Source organism: Gorilla gorilla, chromosome 14 (assembly GCF_029281585.2).
Source record: "Gorilla gorilla gorilla isolate KB3781 chromosome 14, NHGRI_mGorGor1-v2.1_pri, whole genome shotgun sequence".
Taxonomy (NCBI): domain Eukaryota; kingdom Metazoa; phylum Chordata; class Mammalia; order Primates; family Hominidae; genus Gorilla; species Gorilla gorilla.
Genome location: NC_073238.2, coordinates 109,095,664 through 109,119,527, shown reverse-complemented (window position 1 = coordinate 109,119,527; position 23,864 = coordinate 109,095,664). Strand labels below are relative to the sequence as shown.

The window sequence follows — 23,864 nt, the reverse complement described above, 5'->3', positions numbered from 1 at the left end:
AGGAGGATTTTGGCACAGAGAGCCCATGTTCCAAGGCTGGATGCAAGTTTACCTGGTGGATCCAGCCTTGGGAGAAGCCAGAAGTGAGGACAACCTGGAGAGTTGAGCAGGGATGTCATGGTTTGCCAATGCGGCTTGCCCTGGGCAAGTGGGTGGCATTCATGAACGGCCAAGCACAGCTTCCTCATTTTGGTTGCCTTCTGTTCTGGAAGAGCATGGCTAGGAATTAAATCTTTGGCAGTTTTACAGAATTATTTTTCTTTGCATCTAACTGCATATTATAAATGTGAGTGTCCTTGACTACATCCAAACATTAGAACCGATTAGGGTAGAAGAGTCCTATGGAAATTTGGGGGTGAGAGGGCTGATACGTCCAGCCCTGTGGGTAGAATTGACAGTTCTTGTCATCTGAGAGATATTAAACAGGACCATCCCCACAGAAGTTTCCCAGCAGCCAACCACAGCCCCCGCTATTCTCAACATTCAACATCACTCCTGACAGTTAAACCAATGCTTCCAGAAAGACCCTGTTGATATGTGAATGTGCTTAGTATTTCTCATCATCACGTTAATGCTGGTAGCTGTTTTGATGTAAGGCACTGCATATTGGGGGAGTAGGTCACATGACTCTCAAGATTTAATGAAATTTGAAAGCCAGTAGGTCTGAGAAGTGAGGCACTAGCAAGGAAGGTTAGCCTGGTGGTGCTTGGTGGGGGTGTCATGAATCCAAGTAGGAGCTAAGGGAGGAATGGGGAGAAATGGGGAGCTTGGGTGCCGGTCTGGGCTTCTTCTCAGGTGCATGATTCTTCCCCTGACTGCTACTGCCTCAAGGCACAATGAGAAGGGTAAAGTGAAAGCAATTTCAGTACTGTTTGTTGCCACAAATGAGCTCCACTCAATACACATCTCTTCAAATTCTAAGCTACCTATTCATTCACGTTAAGCAGGCTTAAGAGTTTTACTCATCTAAGTAGATGTAAATCCCTATGCGCAGTGCCAAAATTCAAGACCCCCCATTTTTTCCTTCAATCTGCTTGTTAGCAAAACTTCATCTCGTCTGAAACAAGGTTAATTATAGTCCTCATTTATCTCACTCAGTGTGAATTTTAATACATTTTGCTGCAGAAATACTAATATGTTTGATTGTGGATTGCAACCCCAGACCCCACTGGAGGTACGATGTAATATATAGCATATTCACTGTGGTCATTTTCTGAAATCTAAAAAGTTATGGATTCTGAAACACATGTGGTTTCAAGGGTCTCAAATAAGGGACTACAAGCCTATGCTATCAGCAACCTCTTCTAGAAGATTTCTTAAAAATCTAAGTTTTAAACTTCCCACATATTAGGATGGCTATAATTTAAAATAAACAAACAAAAAATAACAAGTGTTGGTAAAAGTGTGGAGAGATTGGAACCCTGTGCACTGCTCTTGGGAATGTGACATGGTGTAGTTGCTGCAGAAAACTGTATGGCAATTCCTCAAAAAATTAAAAACAGGGCCGGGTGCAGTGGCTCACACCTCTAATCCCAGCACTTTGGGAGGCCAAGGAGGGTGGATCACCTGAGGTCGAGAGTTCGAGACCAGCCTGACCAAGAGGGTGGATCACCTGAGGTCGAGAGTTTGAGACCAGCCTGACCAACATGGAGAAACCCCATCTCTACTAAAAATACAAAATTAGCCACGTGTGGTGGCGCATGCTTGTAATTCCAGCTACTTGGGAGGCTGAGACAGGAGAATCACTTGAACCTGGGATGTGGAGGTTGTGGTGAGCTGAGATCGCGGCCATTGCACTCCAGCCTGGGCCACAAGAGCTAAACTCCGTCTCCAAAAAAAAAAAAAAAAAATTAAAAATAGAATTACCATATGATCCAGTAATTGCATATATACATACCCAAAGTACCAAGAACCAATGTTCATAGTACCATTATTATTATATATATGAATAATACATATATTATTATTACAGCTGCTACTTGGATTCATGACACCCCTACTAAGCACCACCAGGCTAACCTTCCTTGCTAGTGCCTTATTTCTCAGACCTATTGGCTTTCAAATCTCATTATTATATACATGAATAATGGTACTGTGAAGAGAAGTATACAGATATCTTTGGGATATCCCAAAGAATGAAAGGCAAGGACTTGAGCAGATATTTATATACCTCTGCTCACAGTACCATTCATAATAACCAAAAGGTGAAAGGTGTCCATTTATGGATGAATGGAGAAATAAAATGTGGTATACACATACAGTGGAAATATAATTCAGCCTTAAAAAGGAAGAAAATTGACATGTGATACCACATAGATGAACCTTGAGGACATTATAGTAAGTGAAATAAGACAGTCACAAAAGGACAAATATTTTATGATTCCACTTATATGAGGTACCTAAAATAGGCAAATTCAAAGAGACAGAAAATAGAATGGTGGTCAGCAGGGCCTGGGGGTAGAGGGGAGGGGATTTATGTTTAATGGGTACAGAGTTTCAGTTTAGGAAGATAAAAAAGTTCTGTGGATGGATGGTGATGATGGTTGCACAACCACGTGACTGCACTTAATGCCACAAAACTATTCATGGTACAATGGTACATGTTTTTATGTTTGGTATATTTTACCACAATGTTAAAAATTCAAGTTTTAGTTATAACGTTACTAAAGTTCTTGATAAGAATTACTTTTTTCCCTTTCCATTTTTCTTGGATGGAAAGTTGGATTATTCAACGTAAACTGTGACCTTCTGCTTTAAGTGTAATTATAAATTCCTGAAGATCATTAAGCTAGGGTTGTCTGAGGCACTAGGGGACTTCATGAGATCTGACGTCAAAATACGGTTAAGCGCATAAGGGCTATGTATGACTGGGTCACCTGTGATCTCTTTGGGACCCAGCAGTGTGACCATGGACAAGTCATTTAGCTACTTTATATAATTATGCAATTTTAATGTAGTCTTATGAAAATTAAGTTGTTAACATGGCTCCCCAAATTGCCAAACTAATTTCTTGTGAGTGGATGACGGTAGCAGAATCTGAAATTTTAAAGCCTGAATTCATGTTCAGAAAAATAATTTGCTGTGGCTCTTTTCCAGTTGGAGAATGTGAGGCAGGAAATGGTTTGGGGATGCTTTTGGAGAACACATAGCTCATTGATTGCAGCAGTAAGCAGGAGCAAAATTCTTTGACTTGGCCTCTTAATTCATTGGCAGGAACTCCCCAAACCCATTCTTTCTTAGTAGACCTGCAGTTAGCAAACTACAGACCAGAAAGGAAAAAAGACTCACGAGCCAGTTTTCAGGAATGCCGTGTTGTGAACAAGAAACATGCTCCCTTCTTCCTATTTGCAGCCAGCTCTGCCTAACATTTTTTTTTTTTTTTTTTTTTTTTTTTTTTTCCATTTGCAAGAAGTTCACACAGCTTCCTCCCTGCCAGGACAGTCAGGAAGACTTTATGGGGTCCTCTCTCTTCAAGTGTGTCTGAAGAAGGGAAGTGGGCATTTTAGAACACCTGGCTTGACAGTAGCCAGTTCTTTCCTAAGACAGAATTCCCACTGATATGGTTTGGATTTGTGTTCAAATCTCATGTCAAATTTTAATCTCCAATGTTGGAGATGGGTGATGGTGGGAGGTGATTGGATCATGGGGGTGGGTTTCCCCTTTGGTGTTGTTCTCATGATAGAGTTCTCTCGAGAGCTGGTTGTTTAAAAGTGTGTGGCACCACCCCCTTCCCTCTCTTCCTCCTGCTCCAGCCATGTAAGACATGTCTGCTTTCCCTTCGCCTTCCACCATGGTTGTAAGTTTCCTGAGGCCTGCCCAGCCATGCTTCCTATACAGCCTGTGGAACTGTGAGACAATTAAACCTCTTTTCTTTATAAATTACCCACTCTCAGTTATTTCTTTATAGCAGTGTGAGAATGGATGAATACACCCACCTTTCCAAGGTGTTTGACTTGGTATATATTGGATATTTTACAGTTCTTTAAAATGCAGTTAGAGTGCTTTGGGGCACACCCCACAATTAGGTTAAAACAATATTGTCCTCAAGACCGCCAAGTCACTATCTTTGACAGATTTGCCATCATCATGCATCATTCCATCTCCTTCCATCTGTTTAGACTTACCCAGTCATGACTTGCTGTTTTCGTTGGTTAGTCAACCCACACTCTGTGATGAGAGTGACTGATCTATTTTCTAGATTTTTCTACTTTTCCTATTTCTTACAATTTACTGTGTTTACCTCTTGGCCTTGGGAAGGATTTCCTTGGGGACACAATATTTCTGTCAGGATCAGGTGCCTTGAAAAACAGCAGGGGCTCCCTGCAAAAGCCATGTTTCCGACACGTCCGATTAATTTTGTCCCTCAGCCAGCTCCTTGATAGCCTCCTCCCAGAAAGCATTTTAAAGAAAGGACACAGTGAAAGCTCAACACTGCCTTACAAGGAGCAACATCAGAAAGCTGTTTTGTCAGTTTTATGGGGGAGAGGGAGGAGTCTGGAAATGACTGACTCAAGACCTCTGAAGGCTCTGAAATAATTTATGTCCTATCAGATAACACGTGTGCCAGTGGGACATGGCTCTCAGACCGGCTTTCATTTTTCCTGCCCTGTCTCATTGTCTGTCATACTCTCCTTTTCTTTTTAATCCCTCTGAGTTTGGAAAAAGGGTCTGCGTGAAGAGAAAACAATGCTACAAGAAGTTAGAGGTGATGCAGTTTAACATGGCTATGTTCTAAAAAAGCAAGAATCTGCCTCTTTATGAGCAAAAAGGTAAGGGCCTATTTGAACACCATTAGGGCTTTATTTTTTCTTTTGCTGCTGCCTGACAAAGTTCTAACCTGTATATGCTAACCATATAAAAGCTTTATTTCCCTCCAAGCCTATGCTTTCCTGCCTCCTATCTAATCATTCTTTTCTAGCTTCTGTACAGACAGCTCATTATGGCCACCGACTGCCCAGAACGCCCTTCTCAGGGATGACTGATGACTGCAAATGTCCTCCTAGGGTCTCTCAGTTCACCCCAGGAACTTTGGGAGGCCTAGATTTGTAACCTGCACCATGAGTCTTTACTTTTTTTCCCTTTGGCCTTCTAGATTATTATCGATTTTCCTCTGTAACTTACTAGCTTCCTTTCAGTTCCTATTTGTCTGAGTGGAGTCAGAATGTTGCTGTGTCTTCTCACATTTACCCCTGAGAAGTTGCTTAGGTAAGTGAAAATAGAAGGAGTAGAAATTACACTTGCTCCTGCTGGTCACTGAAGACGACTAGGCTGTCTTTCTCAAGTGACAGACATTGCCATGAACTCTAACAAAAATCCTGTATTAGCTCTTCTGATAAGTAGGATGTGATTCTGAACACAATGTCTGTGTGCCACCAAAATCCACATGTTGAAGCCCTAATCCCCAGTGTGATGGTACCTGGAGGTAGGGCCTTTGGTACCTCTTAGGTACCCTCTTAGGGTTGAATGAGATCATGAGGGTAGATGATTTCTCATACTAGCTCCCTTATAAGAGAAAGGAACCAGGACTCTCTGTCTCTCTAAGGATACAGTAAGGAGGCCATTGTCTATAAGCCAGGAAGAGAACCCAATCTGCTGGCACCCTGATCTTGGACTTCCCAGCCTCTAGAACTATGAGAAATAAATTTCTGTTGTTTAGTCTATTATATCTGTGGTATTTTTTGAGCTAAGACACTAATTGAATAAAATGCTGACCAAGGATACAAAGTATTCATCCTTGCCATGTATCCAAATGGCACTATTAAAGACCAGAGGTTTGTGTGGATGATATTCTGCATTGCGAAGGCTGTGCTGTATTTCTAACTTAAAATTCTCTCCTGATGCACATGTGAAGCCTATGCAATTCATTGTTGAGAAGACTTCAACCTTGTCCATAACCTGTCTATCATTAGTGGGTGATGTTACAATTGAACCATGTGAACTCCTAGCTCATATTGCTGTTGTTATTTTTAATATAGGAAAAGCCCCATTAAAGGAAACATCAAGGGTATCAGTGAAGAAGAAAACCCCCAAAATTGCAACATGCTCCCTGAGGCTTGTGTGTGGACTGAAAAAGGTAATATCTTACATGTTAATAGGGACATTTAAAACACCAGATAAAACACATGGTTGCCAATTAAATGTGAATTTCAGGTGGACAACGAATCCTTTTTTTAGTATAAGTGTGTTCCATTTGTTGTCTATTATCTTTATGTGCTAGATCTGGCAATCCTGCCTTCAAGCCTTGCTACTCCAAGTGGTCCCTGGATCAACAATAACTGCATCACCTAAAAGCTTGTTAGAAATGCTGAATCTCACTCAGGTTCTACCCTAGACTTACTGTCTTAGCTTGGGCTTCTATGACAAAAATCCCACAGACTGGGCAGTTTAAACAATGCACATTTATTTCTCACAATTCTTGGGACCATAGTGTCCAAGACCAAGGTGCTGGCATATCCTGTGTCTGATTAGGGCTCTCTTCCTGATTTGCTGATGGCTGCCTTCTTGTTGTGTCCTCACATGGCAGAGAGAGAGAGAGAGAGAGAGAGAGAAACTCATGTCTCCTCTTACAAGGGTAGTAATCCCATTAATGAGGGCTGCACCCTCAAGACCTAATTATCTCCCAAAGTCCCCACCTCCAAAGATGATTGCACAAGGGGTGAGGATTTCAACTATGAATTTTTGGGGGACACAAACAGTCAATCCATAGCACTTACTGAATCAGAATCTGCATTTTAATAAGATCTCCAAGAGTTTAGCCTGCACCCTAAAGTTTGAGAAGCACTGTTTTAGGATTACAAACTATTTGTATTGAGATTATCTCATTGATCTTCACATTGTCCCAGGAGAAAGAGGAAGCAGGGAAGACATTCCCTTAACTACTTTGTTTAACCCATTCTTGTTTTCAGAATGAAAATTTAAATGCTGATCAGGTCACTGTGACTGGGCACACTTGCAATTTCCTCCCATTAAAGGGCAGAGTCTCCTCTTACCCTGCCCCCTGTTGCAGACCTGTTGAGCTACAGAGGCAGAGTGAGATCTGTCAGAGATGGGCGAGGGTGGAGTGACTTGGGGGAGCAGGGGGATGAAAGTGGGTTCAAACCTTAGGGGAGCCACTGCTTACACACCCTTAACCACAGTCTCAACACTGCAGATTGCACCCTGCAGACTGCCACAGCACCCATACTGCTGTGTATCCTGTTATATTTGAAGTCATCATCAATTTCAACTGGTGCCATTACTTAATAACAGCTTTTTTAAAAATAAGATAATCACTGGAGTAAATAGACATATCTACTGTAAGAGTCATTTTGATGTCAGAAATGTTAACATTTGAAATAGGTATGTTTCTGAATCAAGGAAGTACAGTAGAGAACTATGGAGCAAGATTCAGAAAGTAATCAGGAAAAATAAGGTGATGGAAGACAAGCCTGATTAAACACTTAGATAGGACAAAAGGCTGCAGGAGCGGGTACAAACAGAAAAATGTGGCCGAAAGAGTCTGATGGATAAAACAGAAAGAGAGGAAGAAACGTCTGGTTTATTGGAGACCTATCACACAGGCTTGAGTTTATAAACTTCAGGCATGACAATCTCTATCAGTTCTAATAAGCATCTCTGCTTCATATCTATTAATACTTGATGGATTTTTTAAAAAAATTATTTCATTTTATATTTTTATTTTTTAGAGATAGAATCTCACTCTGTTGCTCAGGCTGGAGTACAGTGGCACAATAATAGCTTACTGCAGCCTCAAATTCCTGGGCTTAAGTGATCCTCCTGCCTCAGCCTCCTGAGTAGCTAAGATTATAGGCGCCTGCCACCATGCTTAGCTACTTTAATATTTTTTGTAGAGACAGGGTCTCACTATGTTGCCCAGGCTAGTCTTTCTTTCTTTTCTTTTCTTTTTTTTTTTTTTGAGACAGAGTCTTGCTCTCTCGCCCAGGCTGGAGTGCAGTGGTGTGATCTCTGCTCACTGCAAGCTCTGCCTCCCAGGCTCACGCCATTCTCCTGCCTCAGCCTCCCGAGTAGCTGGGACTACAGGCACCCACCACCACACCCAGCTAATTTTTTTGTATTTTTTAGTAGAGACAGGGTTTCACCATGTTAGCCAGGATGGTCTCGATCTGCTGACCTCGTGATCCGCCCGCCTTGGCCTCCCAAAGTGCTGGGATTACAGGCTGTCCAGGCTAGTCTTAAACTCTTGAGTTCAAGTGATCCTCCTGCCTCAGCTTCTCAAAGTGTTGGGATTACAGGTGTGAGTCATTGCCTCTGGCCAGATTTTCTACAAGTAAAGTTTCTAGTTCTTTTATTTCACATAGGTGATAAAAGTAACTTTTCTTTCTTTTTCTTTTCTTTTCTTAACAACCATTCCTAAACAATTAAAAAGACCTGTCATCTTAAAACTCATAATTCAAAAGTGTGAAAAAATGTTATTATCTGCATTATAAATGGATTCTTACACTTACAAAATAGTTTAGTAAATTTAAGTGAAAAATTTCTTTGATGTTTTTCTAGATGAATTAATATTTGGATAAGAAGAAAGCTTCAATTACATTTAATTCAGCAAGTCTTTATTGGTGATCCATTTACTATGCTAGTATATAAAAATATAATATTAGGATTCCCTGCTAGTGGAATAATTAAAAAAAAAGAACTAAAGGAAACCATGGAATTGTAATTGTTCAATGGGTACATAATTTGAATCACAAATATTTGACAGCTTCATCTTTTAATAATAAACTTATGCATAATAAAAGATATATTTTATTGGACCAAATTCTGGACTATTCCTACAAGTGATTTCATTGCATTAAACTGGATCATTTTCCCACCTGCATAAAATCTTCCAATGGCTTCCCATTGATCTCAGGATGAAATTTAAATCTTGTTCCTGAGGACTGATCCAGGTGTTTCTCTACCAGTGTGGTCCGTTCCTAAACCTGCAGTCTAGCAGTAGGGTACTGATGTTTCCAGGTTCACTGGGCTCACCCCAGTCACTGTACCTTTTCATGTATTGATCCCATTGCCATTTTTTTTTTTTTTTGAGATGGAGTCTCACTCTGTCACCCAGGCTGGAGTGCGGTGGTATGATCTTGGCTCACTGCAACCTCCTTTTCCTGGGTTCAAGTGATTCTCCTGCCTTAGCTTCCTAAGTAGCTGGGACTACAGGCATGTGCCACCACACCCAGCTAATTTTTGTATTTTTAGTAGAGATGGGGTTTCTCTATCTTGGCTAGGATGGTCTCGAACTCCTGACCTCAGGTGATCCGCCTGCCTTGGCCTCCCATTGCCATCTTACAGCACTTAATCTACAGGGCCTTGCACAGAGCCTGGGACACAGGGAATACTTAATCATACTGCTGATGGACTGGTGGACTGACTCAATGAATGCTGTAGAACCACTGAAGCTTTTATAGCGCTTAGGATCTGTCTCATTTGTTCTCCTAACTTGGGGAGGACAGTATTTAGCTGTTGTTTGCTTAAGAGGTAGGGTATTGCCATAAAAAAAAATACTGGGCTAGGACTTGGGAGATTCCCAGCTTTCACCCTTGTTCACTGGGTAACAGTGGACTAATTGTTTACCCTGTCTGAGTTCTTCATCTGCACAATGAGGAACTTGTCTGCCATCCTGATCTCCTCCAGCTCTAACTTCAGTGGTCTTTATATTCCCCATTCATATTCTTGGCAGTGTTTAGTCTCTTCCCCTAACTTCGCCCATGGCCTTTTTTTTTTTTTTTAAATATTTCCTTTTGTAAGAAATTGCATATGGACTAATATCAGCAACCTGTGTGACAATCTGTGGGAATAGCAGTTCAAAACCCAGGCTTTATGTTAGCCAAGGCTTAAAGGTAAACACAGATGGGAAACAGAGAAGCTCAAAAAACCAAGTATTTTATTCATTAGGCCATCTGGCCATTCTTCACAGTGTCTTTCTGTACAGTCATCGGTAAAATACACACTAGAAGCTGTTAATTCATAGCTGAATTTTCTGGCCAAATGTCTCATAGCTAAAAAGCCAGACACTGGTAAAATGCTAAATATTTTTTAGTGGCATGTTGTTAATATCATAACTAATTTCCTTCTCATGATCTATGATTTGATATTGATATTTTGAGCATTTTGAAATGGTTAGAGCTCTTTGTGTAGGTATCTTGCTTTCACCTTGCTAAACTCTTCCTGGTATGGTTAATAATATCATTAGCAATTGGTATGGTTTGGCTCTGTGTCCCCACCAATTCCCATCTTGAATTGCAATCCCCATAATCCCTATGTGTTGAGAACAGGATCTTGGATCAAGGGGGTGGTTTCCCTCATGCTGTTCTCATGATAGTGAGTGAGTTCTCATGAGATGTGGTGCTTTTATAAGGGCCTCTTCCTCCTTTACTTGCACTTCTCTCTCCTGCCACCTTGTGAGGAAGGCACCTGCTTCGCCTTTGTCTTCTGCCATGATTGTAAGTTTCCTGAGGCCTCCCCAGCTATAGGGAACTGTGGGTCAATCAAGCCTCTTTCCTTTATAAATTACCCAGTCTCAGGGAAGTTCTTTTTAGCAGTATGAGAATGGACTAATACAGCAACAGATGCTAAAAAATGCAACTCAGCAGCGTAAGAAATAACACCTAATGTGCACCTCCCTTGCACCTCCTGCTTAACTTCTGCAGTTTCTTTTCAACTTAATAGCCATGCACTTTATATTAATAGCCAAAGATTTATATTTATTTTTGTAGAGACATGGTTTCACAATGTTGCTCAGGCTGGTTTCAAACTCTTGGGCTCAAGCTATCTTCCCACCTTGGCCCCCCAAAGTGTTGGGATTACAGGCGTGAGCCACTGCTCCTGGCAACCACACACCTTCTTGTTTCCTTTTGATCACAGCTGCTTCATATGCTTGAAACTGCTCAATCAAGCCCCAGAACAGACTCCCCTCTTAGCATCTCCACCCACTGGTCAATCCTCAAAGATCCCTTGAGTCCAATTTACCAGCTGCTTTACCCACTTGCAACCCCATTGCTGAGGGCTTTGGCAGATTCCTGTCCTCGTGTCCTGCCCTGCCTGCCAACTCCCAACCAGTCCTCCCATCCAGCCTCTCCACCCTGTGAAAATCCAGGCCAAGCCCATTTCTGGGCTGAATCAACAAATTCAGATTCCATATCAAGTCCCCACAGCACTGGTCAGCACAGCAGAATGATGAAAACTGCTGTCTCTTGTCAGGAGGTTCCGATGGGACTTCCCAAAGTGTGTTGCCTATTAGAACCATTTCTCAGTGTCCCTCAGACATTTTCTGTTACCTTGCCAATGAACACTTCAATTTTTTTTCCAACAAGAGTGAAAAAAACAGTTGAATTTTCATTTCCTATTTCACTTTTGATGAAAAAAAGAGCCCTGGAAATTTAACTATGGATAAAAATAACTTCAGTATCTTAAAGCCATTAAGTGAACATAAAAGGGCTCTTTGTGATCTCAGGGTATCTGAAACCTGGCATCTGCCACCATTACTCTGTCCTCATCCAGAGGCAAGACATTCTGAATGAGGATTCCACGCTTAATGGCACCTTGAGAGTAAGTGCTCCCAGGTGCCCATCAAACCTGTCACTCTCAACAGCTGTTGCTAAGTGATGACTTGTCCCTCCACCCTCTGTTGCTTTTTGCATAAACAGGTCTGCAGAGTTGTGCCAGGAGAGTCTTCCAAGGCTGGGTGTGCTGTGCCCCCATCCATGCACACATCAAGTCACCCTCACCTGGCTTTGCTGTGCCCGTTCCAGCATTCCTCCTCATTGGACGTGCCCGCTGTCACGCTCTCGTCCTTGCAGATGGTGTAGGGTAATGCTGACCAGACCTTTTTAGAGAGCTTCAATTTCTCTTTTATGTCTGTGACCTGATCAAGAAACCAAGGAAAGCAAGTGAGTATTCTGCTCAGGCTTTCCCCATTTCTACACAAGGACATACGCAGGCGAGGGTTATAGAACCTGTGATATGACCAGCAGGAACTCTTTAACAGTTTTAAGAGAGAGACACCGCACTGCAGGGTTTATTGCCCGGGAAAGCGTCCTTTCCTCTCCCTCAGTCCTCCTCTAGATGAGAGTTCTCAGGTAATTGGCTTTTTGTTTTCCATCTTTTCTGTCCTTCAATCCTTTGAATTAAAAACTTACGAAGCATCACGCCTGGCTTCGGGTCCCTCTCCTGCTGAGAGTCCCTATTGTGAACACCCCAAGTATAGTCTCTAGAATTCATTTGCTTGCATGTCAGACAACTGTACCAAAACAAATGCACCAAGAGATAAATACTTTTCCCAATGGACTCCTTGTTTCTGCAAAAAATAAATATTGCCACTAATTCAGCTGCTGGTACTTATGCTCTAGTGCAAATGACAGGCCCTTAGAGTACACACGTGGGTGGTAAGCAATAAACCAAACCCTCTTAAAAATCTCTAGGACTGAAAGAGAAGTCATTCTAAATACGGGTAAGTGTAAAATTCACAGCCCTGTGGATGGATGGCCAGGAAAAGCTTAGTGCGAGCATTTTAAGTGTCTTCAGGCTGAACACTGACTTTTCACTTGCAGAAAGGGTAGGGAGAGGAATTTAATTTCATTTTGGCTTCATAATGAACATTGGGAAAGTCCAGAGATGGCTGGAATGCATCTGTTATGAATTGAATTCTTTTCCTCCCCTTAACATGTTAAATTCCTAACCCCTGGTACCTCAGAATGTGACTTTATTCTGAGATAGGGTCATGACAGAGCTAAAGAAGTTAAAGTGAAGTCATGTGGGTGGGCCCTCACTCAATATGATATGTGCTGATAAAAAGGGGAAATTTGAGCACAGAGACACACACAGAGGAAAGAAAATATGAATAGACACAGGAAGAAGATGCCCATTTACAAGTGAAGGAGAGAGGTCTAGAACGGATCCTTTCCTCCTAGCCCTCAGAAGGACCCAACCCCGCCGACACCTTGATTTCAGACTTCCAGCCCCAGAACTGTGGGATAGTAAATGTCTGTTGTTTTAAGTAACTCAGTTTGTGGTACTTTGTTATGACGGCCTTAGCAAACGAATACAGACGTAAAAAAATGTTGAGTCAACATTTGATGGGGAATGGGATATTTACAGAATCTCAAAGTACCTAGTAACACAGATTATTTATTAATTACAAAAGGAAAACTAGTAATTTTACAGTGTGGAAACTTGGCAGGCTGCCACCTTCACCAAGTGATGAAGCAAGGGGACAAATTGGTCACTTGTTCCTCCTGATGTGTTGTCCCAAGATGGACACATCACTTAGGCAGCCCCAAATTTATAATCTGAAACTAATCATGAGGACATATCAGACAAACCGAAACTGAGGGGCATTCTGAAAACCAGCTGGCCTCTACTCATCAAAAATGTCCATCATAAAAGACAAGAAAAAGCTGAAGAGTCCTTCCAGATGAAGAATAAGAGACATGATACCCAAATGCAGCAGAGGGCTCTGGATTAAACGCTAGGTCAGGAGGATAATTGCCAATAAAAGACATTATTGTGATAGTGGGCAAAATCTGTATGCTGGCTCTCTATTAGATAATAGTATTATGTTAGTGTTAAATTTCCTGAACATAAAATCATACTGTGGTAACACAGGAGAATACTGTACTCTCGGGAGACACACGCTGGAGGATTTAAAATGAAAGGGGTATAATTTCCACAACTTGCTCTACAACAGCTCAGTAATAATCAAGAATAAAAATAAATATACAGATGTATAAAGAAAAAGAAAAGGTAAATGTGGCAACTTTTTAATATCTGGCAAAGCTAGATGAAGAGTATAAAATTTTTCAAAAAATGCAATTTTCAGTTAAGTTTGACTTTTTTTTCCAAAGTAAAATGTGACAATGTGAAAAACAATTTCTCACATTTTATTTGTTCTGCCTAGTGTCCACTTTGGTGCCCTAACCTCCACTAAAGGCGTGCCCACAATAGGCCACTCATTCTTACTCTTTTCAAAACAATCCTCAGAGAAAGAAATACATGTTTTATATTTATATCTGGTTCAGAAAATGTCCACCACCTTTAGGACTGAAACACTGTCAGGTTTATTCTGTCCCATAATAAAATAAACTAAGAATGAGCATTCTCTTTCTGCTTATTTCATACTACAATCCTACCTCCACGTTATGGGAATCTAAACCAGATACACAGATTTTAGACTCAGAGAAAGAACAAAGTTGCATGCCGTCCCACAGGTGTCTCCTTTCAGTATGTGCAGAATTTAACGGTGGATGTTGCACTACTCATTCTTTAAATTATTCTCAAACGTTGTCTCCTTCGGGGTGCGTTCTTGGGTCCCCAGGTTAGATTTAGATTCAGCTTTCTACTCTGCGCTGTGCCCTCTTGATGATTCTAACTACTGATCACTCCAAACTCTAATAATTGGCTTATTTTTCTGATTCTCTTTTAGACAACATGCTTTTTGTTGGCAGAAATAGGGTTGTAATTTATCTTTATCAGTGTCCAGTATGGGTCAAGTGACTAATAATCCAATTTGCCACAGCTTAGGGGATTCCAGGGTGACGAGTTTTCAGCACTAAAATGGGAACGTCCCAGGTAAACCAGGATGAGTTGGTCACACAGGTCTAAGCACACAGTACGTGCTCAATAAATGTTGGTTAAGATAATGGATTGAATTGTCCCATTCTATTACAAGGTCATAGACTGTATGGTTAACACAAATTAGCTGGGGTCACAATACTGTGTGTTCATCATCCCAAAAGGGGTGGGAGAAAACTGTGGGGTTGTATTTGGCTAAGTGAGGAGCCCGTCGCGATGATGGGGATGTGGGTTTTCTCTCATTGTTTATCCCAGCACATTTATAATCAGAGTGTGTTCCCTCTGGCATTTCAGTAGCTGTGCGTTTTCATGTGCAGTTGAAGAAGATAACATCAAAGGAGCAGTGAGAAATGTAGATGCCGTTTTAACATTCTGCACGGAAACACTGGCCAATTCACCTGCAGACGGTGATGGTGAGGCAGACGGCTGAAAAAACGGACACGATTAGCCACTGGAAAAGAACATGCCTTTGATTCATTTATATCTGAATGATTGCAGTTTATTTTTCAATATCAGGAAGGCCTTTCAACTTGCACATCATTTAGAAATGTTTTTCTCATTTTATTTATTTATATTTCTGAATAATATATGTAACTGCTCTGCTGTAGCTCCAGACCTGAGGTTTTTGTTTTTTTGTTTTTTTGGTTGTTTTTCCTGGAAACTTTAGTGCACACAACTGTGAATTAAGCTTTATGTTAACAAACACTCTTAGTACAAATATATTACTGACAATGACAGTGAGCCCTAATTCATTAATAACACACCAGATGGGAACAAGGACTTGGGATAAAATACAAAATTTAGAACAATTTCCTTTCTCTGATTCCTGGATGAGCTATTCTAGGACAAATGAACTCTTACCAATACTTGTGAACAGTATTTACGATCGCTCCAATATTGTATTAGTAATGCTGTAATATCAGTAATCCCAGTAATATTTAAGTATTACTTTTTTCATCTATGCTATTGATAGATTCTGGAAGTTAAACAACAACTACTGTTATGTCTCTGGAATCTGATCCAAACATATACTGTTGGGGTCCATAGGAAAAACATGAGCTCTCTTTTAGGATTTATCTGGAGCTGATTCTGATTTCTGATAATTGCAACTTCTGATGTCAGTAGAGACAAACACTCTTAGTTTAAGACCTGTCAAAAGGACCATGAACACTTGACTCTTAGGAAGAGAGGGCGTCCTTCTCATACCTACCATTACAGTACTGTAAAATTAGACAAAAGAGGGAGGAAGGTGACAAGGTGGAATGATTGCTAAAAACAGAATAGCAAAGCCAATAAGCAGAAAGAACTAAGTACTCTTCTGTGACAAATTCACCTAAGAATTAATCTTGCTCCAAATATTTCACCTGAATCCCATCAAGTTTCTGACTTAAAAAAATCAGTTTACAGGAAATACTGGCAATAGAGGAAAAAACTAAGTAACACCATAAATAATCAGACACATCCAGTGATGAGATATTATTATTATTTATTTTTTTAATTATTATACTTTAAGTTTTAGGGTACATGTGCACCTTGTGCAGGTTAGTTACATATGTATACATGTGCCATGCTGGGGCACTGCACCCACTAACTCGTCATCTAGCATTAGGTATATCTCCCAATGCTATCCCTCCCTCCTCCCCCCACCCCACAACAGTCCCCAGAGTGTGATATTCCCCTTCCTGTGTCCATGTGTTCTCATTGTTCAATTCCCACCTATGAGTGAGAATATGCGGTGTTTGGTTTTTTGTTCTTGCGATAGTTTACTGAGAATGATGATTTCCAGTTTCATCCATGTCCCTACAAAGGACATGAACTCATCATTTTTTATGGCTGCATAGTATTCCATGGTGTATATGTGCCACATTTTCTTAATCCAGTCTATCATTGTTGGACATTTGGGTTGGTTCCAAGTCTTTGCTATTGTGAATAATGCCACAGTAAACATACGTGTGCATGGGTCTTTATAGCAGCATGATTTATAGTCCTTTGGGTATATACCCAGTAATGGGATGGCTGGGTCAAATGGTATTACCAGTTCTAGATCCCTGAGGAATCACCACACTGACTTCCACAATGGTTGAACTAGTTTACAGTCCCACCAACAGTGTAAAAGTGTTCCTATTTCTCCACATCCTCTCCAGCACCTGTTGTTTCCTGACTTTTTAATGATTGCCATTCTAACTGGTGTGAGATGGTATCTCATTGTGGTTTTGATTTGCATTTCTCTGATGGCCAGTGATGATGAGCATTTTTTCATGTGTTTTTTGGCTGCATAAATGTCTTCTTTTGAGAAGTGTCTGTTCATGTCCTTCACCCACTTTTTGATGGGGTTGTTTGTTTTTTTTCTTGTAAATTTGTTTGAATTCATTGTAGATTCTGGATATTAGCCCTTTGTCAGATGAGTAGGTTGCGAAAATTTTCTCCCATTTTGTAGGTTGCCTGTTCACTCTGATGGTAGTTTCTTTTGCTGTGCAGAAGCTCTTTAGTTTAATTAGATCCCATTTGTCAATTGTGTCTTTTGTTGCCATTGCTTTTGGTGTTTTAGACATGAAGTCCTTGCCCATGCCTATGTCCTGAATGGTAATGCCTAGGTTTTCTTCTAGGGTTTTTATGGTTTTAGGTCTAACGTTGAAGTCTTTAATCCATCTTGAATTGATTTTTGTATAAGGTGTAAGGAAGGGATCCAGTTTCAGCTTTCTACATATGGCTAGCCAGTTTTTCCAGCACCATTTATTAAATAGGGAATCCTTTCCCCATTGCTTGTTTTTCTCATGTTTGTCAAAGATCAGATAGTTGTAGATATGCTGCATTATTTCTGAGGGCTCTGTTCTGTTCCATTGATCTATATCTCTGTTTTGGTACCAGTACCACGCTGTTTTGGTTACTGTAGCCTTGTAGTATAGTTTGAAGTCAGGTAGCATGATGCCTTCAGCTTTGTTCTTTTGGCTCAGGATTGACTTGGTGATGTGGGCTCTTTTTTTGGTTCCATATGAACTTTAAAGTATTTTTTTCCAATTCTGTGAAGAAAGGCATTGGTAGCTTGATGGGGATGGCATTGAATTTGTAAATTACCTTGGGCAGTATGGCCATTTTCATGATATTGATTCTTCCTACCCATGAGCATGGAATGTTCTTCCATTTGTTTGTATCCTCTTTTATTTCCTTGAGCAGTGGTTTGTAGTTCTCCTTGAAGATGTCCTTCACATCCCTTGTAAGTTGGATTCCTAGGTATTTTATTCTCTTTGAAGCAATTGTGAATGAGAGTTCACTCATGATTTGGCTCTCTGTTTGTCTGTTGTTGGTGTATAAGAATGCTTGTGATTTTTGTACATTGATTTTGTATCCTGAGACTTTGCTGAAGTTGCTTATCAGCTTAAGGAGATTTTGGGCTGAGACAATGGGGTTTTCTAGCTATACAATCACGTTGTCTGCAAACAGGGACAATTTGACTTCCTCTTTTCCTAATTGAATACCCTTTATTTCCTTCTCCTGCCTAATTGCCTTGGCCAGAACTTCCAACACCATGTTGAATAGGAGTGGTGAGAGAGGGCATCCCTGTCTTGTGCCAGTTTTCAAAGGGAATGCTTCCAGTTTTTGCCCATTCAGTATGATATTGGCTGTGGGTTTGTCATATATAGCTCTTATTATTTTGAAATAAATCCCATCAATACCTAATTTATTGAGAGTTTTTAGCATGAAGGGTTGTTGAATTTTGTCAAAGGCCTTTTCTGCATCTATTGAGATAATCATGTGGTTTTTGTCTTTGGCTCTGTTTATATGCTGGATTACATTTATTGATTTGCGTATATTGAACTAGCCTTGCATCCCAGGGATGAAGCCCACTTGATCATGGTGGATAAGCTTTTTGATGTGCTGCTGGATTCATTTTGCCAGTATTTTATTGAGGATTTTTGCATCAATGTTCTTCAAGGATATTGGTCTAAAATTCTCTTTTTTTGTTGTGTCTCTGCCTGGCTTTGGTATCAGAATGATGCTGGCCTCATAAAATGAGTTAGGGAGGATTCCCTCTTTTTCTATTGATTGGAATAGTTTCAGAAGGAATGGTATCAGTTCCTCCTTGTACCTCTGGTAAAATTCGGCTGTGAATCCATCTGGTCCTGGACTCTTTTTGGTTGGTAAGCTATTGATTATTGCCACAATTTCAGATCCTGTTATTGGTCTATTCAGAGATTCAATTTCTTCCTGGTTTAGTCTTGGGAGAGTGTATGTGTCGAGGAATTTATCCATTTCTTCTAGATTTTCTAGTTTATTTGCGTAGAGGTGTTTGTAGTATTCTCTGATGGTAGTTTGTATTTCTGTGGGATCAGTGGTGATATCCCCCTTATCATTTTTTATTGTGTCTATTTGATTCTTCTCTCTTTTTTTCTTTATTAGTCTTGCTAGCAGTCTATCAATTTTGTTGATCCTTTCAAAAAACCAGCTCCTGGATTCATTAATTTTTTGAAGGGTTTTTTGTGTCTCTATTTCCTTCAGTTCTGCTCTGATTTTAGTTATGTCTTGCCTTCTGCTAGCTTTTGAATGTGTTTGCTCTTGCTTTTCTAGTTCTTTTAATTGTGATGTTAGGGTGTCAATTTTGGATCTTCCCTGCTTTCTCTTGTGGGCATTTAGTGCTATAAATTTCCCTCTACACACTGCTTTGAATGTGTCCCAGAGATTCTGTTATGTTGTGTCTTTGTTCTTGTTGGTTTCAAAGAACATCTTTATTTCTGCCTTCATTTCGTTATGTACCCAGTAGTCATTCAGGAGCAGGTTGTTCAGTTTCCACATAGTTGAGTGGTTTTGAGTGAGATTCTTAATCCTGAGTTCTAGTTTGATTGCACTGTGGTCTGAGAGATAGTTTGTTATAATTTCTGTTCCTTTACATTTGCTGAGGAGAGCTTTACTTCCAAGTATGTGGTCAATTTTGGAATAGGTGTGGTGTGGTGCTGAAAAAAATGTATATTCTGTTGATTTGGGGTGGCGAGTTCTGTAGATGTCTATTAGGTCTGCTTGGTGCAGAGCTGAGTTCAATTCCTGGGTTTCCTTGTTGACTTTCTGTCTCGTTGATTTGTCTAATGTTGACAGTGGGGTGTTAAAGTCTCCCATTATTAATGTGTGGGAGTCTAAGTCTCTTTGTAGGTCACTCAGGAATTGCTTTATGAATCTTGGTGCTCCTGTATTGGGTGCATATATATTTAGGATAGTTAGCTCTTCTTGTTGAATTGATCCCTTTACCATTATGTAATAGCCTTCTTTGTCTCTTTTGATCTTTATTGGTTTAAAGTCTGTTTTATCAGAGACTAGGATTGCAACCCCTGCCTTTTTTTGTTTTCCATTTGCTTGGTAGATCTTCCTCCATCCTTTTATTTTGAGCCTATGTGTGTCTCTGCACATGAGATGGGTTTCCTGAATACAGTACACTGATGGGTCTTGACTCTTTATCCAATTTGCCAGTCTGTGTCTTTTAATTGGAGCATTTAGTCCATTTATATTTAAAGTTAATATTGTTATGTGTGAATTTGATCCTGTCATTATGATGTTAGCTGGTTATTTTGCTCGTTAGTTGATGCAGTTTCTTCCTAGTCTTGATGGTCTTTACATTTTGGCATGATTTTGAAGCGGCTGGTATCGGTTGTTCCTTTCCATGTTTAGCGCTTCCTTCAGGAGCTCTTTTAGGGCAGGCCTGGTAGTGACAAAATGTCTCAGCATTTGCTTGTCTGTAAAGTATTTTATTTCTCCTTCGCTTACGAAGCTTAGTTTGGCTGGATATGAAATTCTGGGTTGAAAATTCTTTTGTTTAAGAATGTTGAATATTGGCCCCCACTCTCTTCTGGCTTGTAGGGTTTCTGCCGAGAGATCTGCTGTTAGTCGATGGGCTTCCTTTTGAGGGTAACCCGACCTTTCTCTCTGGCTGCCCTTAACATTTTTTCCTTCATTTCAACTTTGGTGAATCTGACAATTATGTGTCTTGGAGTTGCTCTTCTCGAGGAGTATCTTTGTGGCGTTCTCTGTATTTCCTGAATCTGAACGTTGGCCTGCCTTGCTAGATTGGGGAAGTTCTCCTGGATAATACCCTGCAGAGTATTTTCCAACTTGGTTCCATTCTCCCCATCACTTTCAGGTACACCAATCAGACGTAGATTTGGTCTTTTCACATAGTCCCATATTTCTTGGAGGCTTTGCTCATTTCTTTTTATTTTTTCTCTAAACTTCCCTTCTCGCTTCATTTCATTCATTTCATTCTCCATCGCTGATACACTTTCTTCCAGTTGATTGCATCGGCTCCTGAGGCTTCTGCATTCTTCACGTAGTTCTCGAGCCTTGGTTTTCAGCTCCATCAGCTCCTTTAAGCACTTCTCTGTATTGGTTATTCTAGTTATACATTCTTCTAAATTTTTTTCAAAGTTTTCAACTTCTTTGCCTTTGGTTTGAATGTCCTCCCATAGCTCAGAGTAATTTGATGGTCTGAAGCCTTCTCTCAGCTCGTCAAAGTCATTCTCCATCCAGCTTTGTTCCGTTGCTGGTGAGGAACTGCGTTCCTTTGGAGGAGGAGAGGCGCTCTGATTTTTAGAGTTTCCAGTTTTTCTGTTCTGTTTTTTCCCCATTTTTGTGGTTTTACCTACTTTTGGTCTTTGATGATGGTGATGTACAGATAGGTTTATGGTGTGGATGTCCTTTCTGTTTGTTAGTTTTCCTTCTAACAGACAGGACCCTCAGCTGCAGGTCTGTTGGACTACCCTGCCTTGTGAGGTGTCAGTGTGCTTCTGCTGGGGGGTGCCTCCCAGTTAGGCTGCTCGGGGGTCAGGGGTCAGGGACCCACTGGAGAAGGCAGTCTGCCCGTTCTCAGATCTCCAGCTGCGTGCTGGGAGAACCACTGCTCTCTTCAAAGCTTTCAGACAGGGACATTTAAGTCTGCAGAGGTTACTGCTGTCTTTTTGTTTGTCTGTGCCCTGCCCCCAGAGGTGGAGCCTACAGAGGCAGGCAGGCCTCCTTGAGCTGTGGTGGGCTCCACCCAGTTTGAGAGAGCTTCCTGGCTGCTTTGTTTACCTAATCAAGCCTGGGCAATGGCGGGCGCCCCTCCCCCAGCCTCGCTGCTGCCTTGCAGTTTGATCTCAGACTGCTGTGCTAGCAATCAGCGAGATTCCGTGGGCGTAGGACCCTACGAGCCAGGTGTGGGATATAGTCTCGTGGTGCGCCGTTTTTTAAGCCGGTCTGAAAAGCGCAGTATTCGGGTGGGAGTGACCCGATTTTCCAGGTGCCGTCTGTCACCCCTTTCTTTGACTCGGAAAGGGAACTCCCTGACCCCTTGCGCTTCCCAAGTGAGGCAATGCCTAGCCCTGCTTCGGCTCGTGCACGGTGCGCGCACCCACTGACCTGCGCCCACTGTCTGGCACTCCCGGTACCTCAGTTGGAAATGCAGAAATCACCTGTCTTCTGCGTGGCTCACGCTGGGAGCTGTAGACCGGAGCTGTTCCTATTCGGCCATCTTGGCTCCTCCCTCCCCCGTGATGAGATATTATATGAGACAACTGACCTTAATGCTTCAAAAGAGGGCAAGTGAAAGAAGAAAGCAAGAAAGTAAGCAAGCAGGCAAGAAAGAAACAAAGAGAAGGAAAAAAAAGGAAGGAAAGAGGGAGGGAAGGAAAGAAGGCAGAGGAAGGAAGGAAGAGAAACTGACTCCTGGATTTGGAGGTAGGGACCCAGCTGTAAGTAAGAACTTTGATACTTTTGAATGTTGAATAAATAGTAGTTGATATTATTGAATAACTGCTAATTTTCTTAAGTGTGATCATGATGTTGTGGCTGTATAGGAGACTGTCCTTGTTTTTAGGAGATTCACGCTGAGATACTTAGGGATAATGTGTCACTGCATCTTTTACTTACTTGAAAATAGCAAAATAGTCAACCATTATTGAATCTGTATGAGGGTTATATGGATGTTCATTTTACTATTTTTTTCCCCACCATTTCAGTATTGAAAAAGTTAAAAATAATGAAAAGTTCGGAAAGAGACAAGACTTTGTTGTCAGGGCACATGGCAACTGCTGGGTTCAGCAGAGGGCAGTAATTGACTCAGAGAAATGGGGATTGACCGTGAGCTTTCACTGAGCTGAGGCCCTCACGTGCATTCGATCTTCACAACTCTGACGGTGCTAAAATATTATCATTACACCCTTATACAAAAAGGAAACAGGCCTCAGAAAGGCTAAAAAACTTGCCACACATCTAGGAAATGGTGGAGATGAGATTCAAATTCAAATGCAGATGCTGGAATCATTACTCTTAACCACTAGGCTTACTATGGCCGTAGTTGATAACTATGGTTTTTGAAGTATGTGTGTTGGGTTGGTGACAGGAGTGTGTGTGCATCTCTGGGGGTGTGCAAGAGATTCAATGTGATTCAGGATTAGAATTCCTATTCCTATCTTTATAAAAATACAACAGGAATTAAGCTTTCCTAATATTTAATCTAGAGATTGATATTTCAATCAGTCCATACAGGGATGGCCATTTCTCAATTATCTTAGGGACAGAGTAAGACTTTCATAGTGGGGAGGGGCAGCATTGGCACCTCCACCACCATTAACTTGCTGCTGGTGTATTGATCCAGCATATGTACTGGCTAAGGCATTTATGGATTAGATTAATTAGTTTTAACTAACTCATTCAATGGAATAGGACTTAAATAGCTTTTGAAAAGGAACTTTGGATTTCTTTCATTTCAAACAAAGCAAGCACAAGTAAACAATATAATGGCAGGCATCATATTCCTCTTATTCTTGATACATCTGGAACATTACAAAATAGAAATAAAAAAGAATATCTTTTTCTCATCTTTCAAAAGTTTCTGTTTTATGTAAATTTCATGAGGTACAGAATGTGTTAATTCAGTAGTGCTTATGTTACAATTTATGTATAAATATTTATAGGTACTCTGGTTGTTTATCATTTGGAATATTTTGCTGATAGAGGTGCAAGACCAAAAATATTTGCAGATCGCCAGTCTATAGCACAGGGACTCATACCATATATTTTAAATCAGTGACTTAGCAAGTAAAAATTCAATAACATTCAATGAAATCGATTTAATGAGACAAGAAAATGTAGTACAGTTCAGAAAAAGTTCCAAAACATTGGTTAAATAAGAAAAAAGGCTTTTGTGGCTAGTATTCCTTCATTAAACACTTCTAACGTGCCTTTTAGAAGACAGGTTTTATAGTAGACTCTGGGAACGCAAAATATGACTTGTACACAGTCTCTGTCCTTGAAGGGTTTGTAGCACT

The 23,864-nt window shown here is 40.8% G+C and overlaps 1 protein-coding gene across 2 annotated transcripts in view; it reads right to left on the bottom strand.

The window, feature by feature from the left end:
* GPC6 (glypican 6) overlaps positions 1–23,864 on the bottom strand; it is a 1,199,462-nt gene that overhangs the window by 19,023 nt on the left and 1,156,575 nt on the right. For both annotated transcript variants that reach the window (XM_055360577.2, XM_004054645.5), the window contains one exon: positions 11,736–11,872. In XM_055360577.2, the coding sequence (XP_055216552.2) occupies positions 11,736–11,872 (137 nt within the window). The remainder of the gene's footprint in view (positions 1–11,735; positions 11,873–23,864) is intronic.